This window comes from Notamacropus eugenii, chromosome 5, assembly GCF_028372415.1.
Source record: "Notamacropus eugenii isolate mMacEug1 chromosome 5, mMacEug1.pri_v2, whole genome shotgun sequence".
NCBI lineage: Eukaryota > Metazoa > Chordata > Mammalia > Diprotodontia > Macropodidae > Notamacropus > Notamacropus eugenii.
The window spans coordinates 212,866-221,751 of record NC_092876.1 but is presented as its reverse complement, the minus strand read 5'-3'; the positions used below and the strand labels follow the sequence as shown (position 1 = coordinate 221,751).

Sequence of the window (8,886 nt, the reverse complement as noted above, 5' to 3'; positions counted from 1 at the left end):
TTTTAAAATATCTTTCAGCTGCTCTTTAATCTGCTTCCAAAGTATTCCAGCAGGCTGGGTATCTGTCCCCTCTGCTCAAACCTCCACCTGCATGGCATCCACAGTGGATCAAAGCCCATAGGATTTGGTCACTCAGCCCCTCCAAGGCAGCGGCCTCAGAACCCTAACCCTCCTGTTTCTGCACACCTGTAATGTTTAAGAGGAGGGATTTGGAAAGCTGGACTCTGGGGGTCAAAGAATTTGGTGATCAGGGCCACAAAAGCAACTCCAGTTGTAGGAGAGATGTTTCACATTTCAGTGAACTAATCTTTCATCAGAGACAGAAAAGCAGTGTTTTTGCCCTGCTCCTTGTAAGGCACTGAGGGGCAGGAAGTCTTGAGAGAAGACAAGCCTTCCATGAACAAAGCTCCAGAACAGGATGAGCAAGGCAAGAAGACGATTCTGGGATCAGAGCCTACACCAACCACAGGGTCCCCAAATCATGTGTGGCCATGGTACAAGATGGCTTACACCCCAGACATCATCCACCTAGTTCTTAGCACAAAATCCTCACCTGCTTGGGAGGTGAACAGAGGCTCAGGAGAGGCCTGGAACCTTCTGCTGTAAAAACTATGTCCCAACCACTTGGGTGAGGTATGAGTAACACATGTGTGGGCAGGACCCTAGGATCTGACCTGAAGTATTTTTAGGAAAAGTTTTCTCTTAATTATCACAGATCAGCTAGGAGACAGTTGGGCCTAAGTCTCTGGCTGGTTCCCCTACTTTGTCATTGCCTTCCTTAGATCCATTAATAATTGAAATGGGAGACTCCCAGACACAAGGAGTGTAGAACAAAGAGCAAACCTTGGATGCCCTCAGATGAGGAAAAGCATTGTCCAGTGCTAAGCTGAGGTGGTGATTATAAGATGGCAGAGAAACAATTAAAACATTCTTCTTTTTTGGAAAGAAATACTGGAGCAGAACAAAAGAAGGAAAGGCAGATGTTCTCAGCAGCTTGGATCATTCCAAAGGGGAAAGGAGAGTTGAGGGGGAGGGAAGTCATAGGTGGAGAGAGATCAAGCGGCTCCAACCATGTACAGGGTCCATGAAATTGGAGAAGGGGTAGGAGGCTCTTTCTATTTAGGAACTAGATATTCCCTCCTTCATTAATTCCAAAGGGAAATGCTTCCCTTCCTGAGAGGGAAGATGAGCCCCCACCCTGGGGCAGTCTAGAAAGGGGACAAGGTGGTCACTCAGTGCACTGGCCATCATCACCAACAGAGATGGAGCCCAGGGGCCTGGACTGAGCCCTGAGCAGAGAGCACAGAAGCCTTTAGGGAGGCCCCTGGAATGAAAGAAAAGCAGGGACATACACACAAGGCAGGTGGAGGGGAACTCAGGCATAGGGGGAATGACAACAAATCAGAGAGCATTGGACCTCTCTAAAGGTTAGTGGTGAGGGCCAGCCCACCCAGCAGCCTGTCTGGGCATGGCTCCAGGCCCAGGAGTGTGCAGCCTGGGTTCTGTCTGAAGCCCTGGAGCAAGTTCTAATATACCTTGCCCACAGGTGTCCCCATGCAGTACAGATCAAAGACAAACGTCTGCCCCCCCACCATGTGTACTACACTGACCCCACCCCACCCCACCCCTCAGGCTCCTTCCCCTCTGGGCTCAGCCCCCACCTGCACTCCCAGACTCAGAAGAATAAATAAAAAGTTTCTCAAGCATCTCCAAACTTTCATTTCTTTTCCTCTTCATGTGGCCAAAACATCTCCACATGGTCATCCTGTCCCCCACAATCCCCCACCCAATGGGAAACTGAGCTGAGATCGTGGAGAAAAGCTGAAGACTGCAGAGCAGTGATTCATCAGGCTGTTTATCAGTCAGAGACCCCAGAGGTCAGGGCAGCCTCAGATGTGAAGGAGGCTCATTCCCCAAAGCAGACAGAAAGACAGGAGGGAGTTGGGAGGTAGGCTTTAGAGAACAGGGTGAGGGCTCTGATGAGGCTGCCTTGGGCTTGGCCCAGTAGAGTCCAGAGGGGATCCCAGGGGCCAATGCTGAGGAGTTAAGCCAGGGGTCAACAGAACAACCCGTGGACTGCAGACTGGTTTTCTGTCTCAGGTCCATGCCAGGCAATTCTCTCAAGCTGAAGAAGGAAAGACAGATTCAGGGGGGATCCTCCAAGTCCCTTTTGGCTTCCAGCCTCTGATCATTCTGAAGGGCCACCTTCACCACCCAGCCCATCCTCAGACCAACCTCCCACAGACCCTCCTCTTTGCTGGGCCCTCTCTACTCCAGTTCCCCCCTCCCACTCCCTAAACCCTAAATGTGCTCCTTCCAGGCCACCCTAAGGTTTCAGAAGTTCAGTGGTTTATCCTGGAGACACTAAATTACAAGTAGGACTGCACCCCCTCCCCCACTCCAACCTCTAGATCCAAGAGGAAGAGAGAATAGGTCCCCAAATGGGTACTTCCCCTCCTCCAGGCCTGCCTCCAGGGGTTCCCAGGGCTGGTCTACAGCCTCCAGCTGGGGAGACACCCAGGCCCTTGGGAAGAGATCTGAGCTGAGTCTGAAGTGGATTCCCCCCTCAGCCAGCCTGTTACACCCCTGCCAGGCATCCTCCAGAGAAATGGCTTCTTGTTAGGGATTTGCGTATCTAGAGTCTTAGGGCCCATGTGACAGCCCCTTAGACAGGAAGCAGAGGAGTTGGGGACAGAAAGATAAGCTACCAGGTCAGGGGAAGCCTGGATCCCCATGGTGCCTGCTCCCCAATGACTCCCCCAATCCAGGCTACCTGAATTCCTATTCCTATTCCACATCACAACTCCAGCAATGACTGCAAGGAGGAGGAGTAGGGCAGCAGCAATGCCCCCTACAATGAGCCAGGTGGGTGAGGACTGTGGCTCTGAAACAGAAAAGGGAAGTGAGAGGACATGACCCTTGTCCAGCCTGACCACTAACCCCTCCCCTACTTTGCCCCATAACTCCCCCTCCCTCTGGTCCTGGGAGGTGGGGGGATGACCTTTTCCCACCCCTCCTCTCTGTCCTTACCCCACTGCAGGGTGAGGGGCTCAGACAGCCCCTCGTGCTGAACTCGGCAGGTGTATTTGTCTTCCTGGCCAGAGGTCACGTCCACAGCTGCCCATTTCTGGAAGGTGCCATCTCCTGCAGGCCTGGTCTCAATGAACTCTGTGTCCTGGGGCTGTTCCTCCCCATCCCTCAGCCAAGTCACAGAGATCTCCTTAGGGTAAAAGTCCTGGGCCCTGCACCGAAGGGTCACCTCCCCACTGGGGGCAGTGTGGCGGGTCACTGTGGCAGAGGGTGGATCTGGAGGCAAAGGTCAGAGGCATTACCAGGCTCCCTTTCTCCCTTCCCCTCATCGGGCACAAGGCAGGTCAGGGCAGGAGGAACACACCACAATTTGAGCCATGGGGTACATGGGGTCCCGGGGGTGGGGAACCTGGGGCTGGGGCTGAGAAGGATGGGTTGGGGGCCTTGAGCTCCTGGCACACTTGGGTGGGTCTGGAGGCAGAGGGCAGAGGTAATTCCAGACTCCCCTTCCCCCCTCCCCTCCAAGGCCACAAGGACAGGTGGGGGGAGGGGGAACATCCCACAAAATGCCTTGGGGTACAAGGGTTCCCTGGGGGTCGGGAACCTGGGGGTGAGGGGAGGCTTTGAGTGCCGCGCACACTGGGGAGAGGCCGGAGGTACCTGTCCTCATCAGCGTGTCCTTCCCCATCTCCAGATGCTTCTTCAGCCACGTCACGCACTCCTCCTCCAGGTAGTTTTTCCATCCCTCTGCGATGCTCCTGTCCGCCTCCCATATGCGCTTGGTGTTCACAGCCTGGGGCACCGCCGCCCTCCACGTGAGGGTCTCCAGGTCCAGAGAGATGTAGTCCCGCCCGTCGTAGGCGAATTGGTAAAACCCGTGCTGGAAGGTGAGCTCGGGGGACACCTCGCAGCCAAGCATGCGCTGGAGGGTGTGGACGCCTGTCCCGGACGGCCTTGGTCAGTGTGGCCGGACCCTGGCTGACCCTAGCCCCGCCCCCCGAAACCTCTAGGGGGCTCTTCCCCCCCATCCCCAGGGGGGCGTCGGGTGGGACCCCGCTTCCACGACCCCCGCCCATCCTCCGTCACGCACCTCCCGCGCTCTGGTGGAAATAGACACTAATGTTCTGCAGGGCCACACGGAACATCTGTGCGGCCCCCCTGAGGATCTCCGTCTCCCGCTCCCAGAACCACGGGTCCTCCTGGACCATCCGCTCCATCCACGCCGCCTGCGGCCCAGACCTCAGACACTGCCTGTCGGTGTCGAAGCTCGCGATCTGCAGATCGTCCACGTATGTCACGGTGAGGAACCGCGGCTGCCTGACCCCGGGCCGGGTTATGGCGGTGTTGAAATGCCTCATGGAGCGAGGGCCTGGGACGTGGGGACGGGGCCGCGTCAGGGCGGGGGGTGCCTTGACCCGACACCGACCCTTGACTCCGTCACACCCGGGGAATGATTTCGGAGTCCCGACCCCACTATCGTGAGATTCCCCGCCGGCCCCCAACATCCCCTCCCTTTAGCTCCTCACAGCCATGCGGGCACACCGTGCCCCGCTGCTATTTAGAGATCAGCAAAACGCCTTCCCCGAGAACAGCCCAGGCAGGTCCTAGGACCCTACACTTGGACTGCCTGCCTCCCTCGCCCCGCCCCCACCTCTGCTCCGGGTGCGAGGTCTCTCACACTCCTCACCCTCCCGCCCCCACCTTGTGTCCTCACCTGCCCCGTCTCCCCCACCCCGATCCTCTTTAACAAAGCTGCTCCTGGTTCTGTCCTCGCCCTTGGGGGGGGATGTCGGGGGGACCCCGGACAGCTCTGCTCCTTCTAAACGCCCCCAGGACTATCGCTCCCATTCTCCCTCCTGGAACCTCTGCCTCAGCTCCCCATGACATCCACCCCCTACTAATTCACTCCCCGCCAAAGTAAGGAACTGACACCAAGACACCCCCACAAGCCCCAGCCAAAGCTAAGGGGCGGCAGAGTCCAAGTCCCTGATCACCCACACAGGCTTATTTCCAACTTCTTCCTTTCAGCCTGCCGGGACCGCAATGACCTGAAGGAGCCGGGTCTGGGGAGACCCTCCCTGGGCTGGCATCGGAGGGGCTTCCTGTAGGAAACCCCATCCTAGCCCCACGGCCACCCCCGGGTGCAGAGTCCAGTCTCTCCTTACCCGCCCAGGTCTCCTGCAGGGCCAGGGTCCCCAACAGAAGGAGAGCGCACAGAGAGCTCTCCATGGTCCGCAGGAACAGGAGCCCAACATCAAGGAGACCTGTTTGCTCTGGGTTTATGAAGGGACGAATCCCTCTGCCAGCCAATAGCATGTGGGAGACAACAAACGTCACCGGTGACTGGGCAGAAGGAGCCTGCACAAGGTACTAGACCAAACCTGAAACTGCCTGGGATGAAATCCCCTTCTCGATAGACCTTGGCTCTGTCTTTGTTATTCCCAGAACAGCCTCTGATTCTACGGAGCAGCAGAGCCTCCCTCCCTCCCATCATCACTTCAGGAGCCCGCTGCTCTTGTGCTCCCAGCTTGAACCAGAGAAAAAGAAGGGTTAGGGCTAGAGTCCACCCTGCCCTCCAGCCCTCCTCAGTGCGACCCTTTCCCCTCCTTAGAAGTTGGGGAGAAAATGTCGCCCCCCCAGATTGAGGGGGTCTGAGGACTGAAGAAATCTGCAGGCTGACTTGAGCCCAGGAGCTGCCACCTCAGATTTAAGGGCCTCCATCCCAGCTGTGACTCAGGCAAGTCTTGTAACCTCCTAAGCCAGGACACAAGAATGCTGAGGAAATCAAAATCCGGCGAACGGAAATGGGAATCCGAGTAGAAGAGGGGCAGGGATGTGGCCCAATGGGCAGAGCCAAGAGCCTGTAGTCAGGACAAACTGTCTTCCAACCCAGGCCTCAGACATTTACTAGCTGTGTGACCCTGGCAAGTCACTTAACCCTGTTGGCCCCAGTTTCCCCATCTGAAAAACGATCTGGAGAAGGAAAGGGCAAGCCACCCCAATTTCTTTGATAAGAAAACCCTCAAAGGTGTCACAATAAGCCAGAAAATACTCAATAACAAAAAAGGAAAGATCTTAATTATTAAAATGGAGAGCAGTGTCATTTCAGCCCAAGGCTGGTTCTGAGCTGCCTGAAATATGAAGATGTGAATGCCTAGCTATTTTTTCTTTTCAGAAACAATGAACCTGGGCACATTTGGTAAGATTTTCCCTCTTTCATGTCTCATCCCCCCAACTAGGAAACCATGAAACTTCAGAATCCATGGAGAGCATTTTAACCCTGGAGAGGATCTGAGAGATAACCTCCTTTATTTTCCAGATTAGGAAACTGAAGACCAACAGTGCACACTTACATAGCCTTGAATACCCAGCTCTGGTTTCTTCTTTTTACCAAACGTAGTAGCCATAATATTGACTCTAGTCCCGAGTCTCATCTTAGTTCCGAGAAAGTCCAGACATCTCTTTTCATGCCATTTATCATCAACTCTATTGCCTCGGTTCCTCCTATTTCATCATTCTGTTATTGTCATGCACAAAATTCACCCCTTCACAAGACATGGCAAGATTATTTTCCCATGACTTCCTCTTATTGTGGCTTGGAGATCTGTTTTCAGGTCGTTTGCAGTTGCCAGGACTTTAGTAACTTTCACATCCTTTCAGCACTCATCTGTTGGCAATGGCTTTTGGTTCACATTGGTGTAGGCCTCTCTCTGTATGGATATAAAGGACTTATTTTGCTCAGATTTGATTTATTATTTGACATATGTGTTATTCAACAACTTTTCATATTTGATCTCCATTTGTTTTAGTGAAAACTTTTAAATTTTATGTGGTTAGGATTATCTATTTTTTTTAAAGTCTCCAATCTTGGATTAAGAATGCTCCTTGACACAGTTGTGGAAGTTAAGTGAATGGATTTTCTTCTGATTTTTTCAAATAAATATTTTTTCACTCAGGAAAACCTCCACTTACCCTGCTCAGCATTCTTAAATTGAGAGATAAAGGAAAACAAAACCTCTGTTATAAACTCGTATGCTCAAGGGCAGCATTGCAGCTTTGTACAATAGTTTATTCCCCCCAAAACCCAAAAAATGTATGTATATATGTATAAGATTCTGTTCTCTGAATCTTTAATCTCCATCAGGAAGTAGGGAGCATCTCTCATCCCTTGCCCTCTGCAGTCTCTCCTTTGATCCGTTCAAGTGAGATTGCTGTTCTGTTGTCAGATTCTTCTCCCACCAGACGCTCCTCTGTTGCACAGACTTCTGCTTCATCTGGTTTATGGGAGATGCTTGTCCCTCACCTTCCCCCTCCTCAGAAGCCTTTGTCTTTTGTAATGTTCTCAGCTGTCTGCTCCTTGGTAAGTCTTTCTTTCTGGACGCTTGCAGTATTTTTTTTTTCTTTGACTTTAAGCTCTGGATTTGGGCTAGGAGGATCCTGGGAGTTTTTATTTGGAGTTCTTTCCAGAGATGGGTTCTTTTAGGTTCTTTTTATTTCCATTTTGAGCTCTAGTTCTAACGACATCCAATAGTTTTTTTTTAATGTTTCCTTGAATTACGATTTAGGGCCATGGTTTTAATGATTCTTAAATTCTCTGTCCTTGATATGATGTTCAGGACAATAAGTTTTCTTTACAGTTTCTCCTGTTGTCCAGTCTTTTGCTTTCATTTGGATCTTGCTCGTTATGACATGGAGTCATTGGATAATGTTTGGTCCATTCTAGTTTTCCATATATTTGTTGTGTGGACAAGGTTCTGCCACTTTGGGGGCAAGCCTGTGAAGATTAAGATGAATTCTATGTCATTTCTTATTGATCCTATTTACAATTTATTGATTTTGTGCTGAAACTACTTTCATCCTGTAATTGCCTAAGTTATGGTTTCTTTGTCTCTAAACTTGGTTTAGAGTTCAGCTGGTCTGTACTAGGTTAAGCTGAAGAGTCCAGCTCTCCTGCTCGAGGAATTTTTCTAGCTTTGGGAAATGGATAAGAAAGCAAGGGGGTTTGGGCCTTACATCTTTATGCCACCAAGTTGTCCTTCCAAGATATCTGGTTTACCGTTCCAATGTCTGGGCCTCTATCCTGCACCTGGACTCAGGCCATGGGCACCTTTAATCCCACAGGAGGAGAAGGAGAGTTGTTGCTCACCTCCATTATCAACTTTCAACCAATCAGGTTGTTCCCTGGCCTCAGCATTGTAACTAGGCGTTAACCCCACGATGTCACCTACCCTGCTCTGCTCTTTCTTCTGTGCTCCCCAAAACCCACAAAAAGGGAAGTGTTCTTTTTCTCCAGGCCTCTGGCATAAGTGGAGGCAAGTCATTGACCTATTTATTGATAGGTAGCATTCCCTGCTAATAGATGTCATCTTGCTCAGAGATCTGCCTCTACCCTTCTGTTAAAATTTAGTTGTGACAAGCCCTTTATTCCACTTCTAATTCTTTCTTCCACAGCTGTAAGTTCAATTCCAATTTTTTCCACAATGAAAAATATCATCTCTAGCTTTTTCTTACTCTTTTATCTCTTATTTGCTGTCTTCCAGAAATCCTAGTTGAATTCTGCCCACTCTGTGCTTTTCTTTGAGGCTTTGTGTGTTGATGTTTTGAAGTCATTTTCTTCTTCTGAGTTTGTGTCTTGAGCATCTTTTTCCCCAAGGTAAACTTTGTGGTGGGATCCTTTCTTGTCTGCTTATTCTTGCAGTCTCCTTCCTGACCCTCGACCTGATGTCAGGGCCAGGCTTTCTCCGCATTCTGAAGGGCAAGTCCAGAATAACCTTGTTGCTGCTTTCTTGAGGTTTTGAGTTGTATGTTATTCCAGGATCTCAGGGAAAACTTACTTCAGGGACCTGTAAGTGTTCA

The 8,886-nt window shown here is 51.3% G+C and overlaps 1 protein-coding gene across 1 annotated transcript; it reads right to left on the bottom strand.

Annotated features, from left to right (window-relative positions):
* Positions 1 to 1,670: 1,670 nt before the first annotated feature.
* On the bottom strand, positions 1,671 to 5,286 carry LOC140503229 (BOLA class I histocompatibility antigen, alpha chain BL3-7-like). Its single transcript, XM_072606990.1, has 6 exons — positions 5,196 to 5,286; positions 4,121 to 4,399; positions 3,691 to 3,969; positions 3,031 to 3,306; positions 2,774 to 2,884; positions 1,671 to 2,125 (listed from the first exon to the last, which is right to left on the bottom strand). The coding sequence occupies exons 1-6, from the start codon at positions 5,257 to 5,259 to the stop codon at positions 2,121 to 2,123; spliced, it is 1,014 nt and encodes a 337-aa protein (XP_072463091.1). The 5' UTR covers positions 5,260 to 5,286; the 3' UTR covers positions 1,671 to 2,120.
* Between the last annotated feature and the right edge of the window lie 3,600 nt (positions 5,287 to 8,886).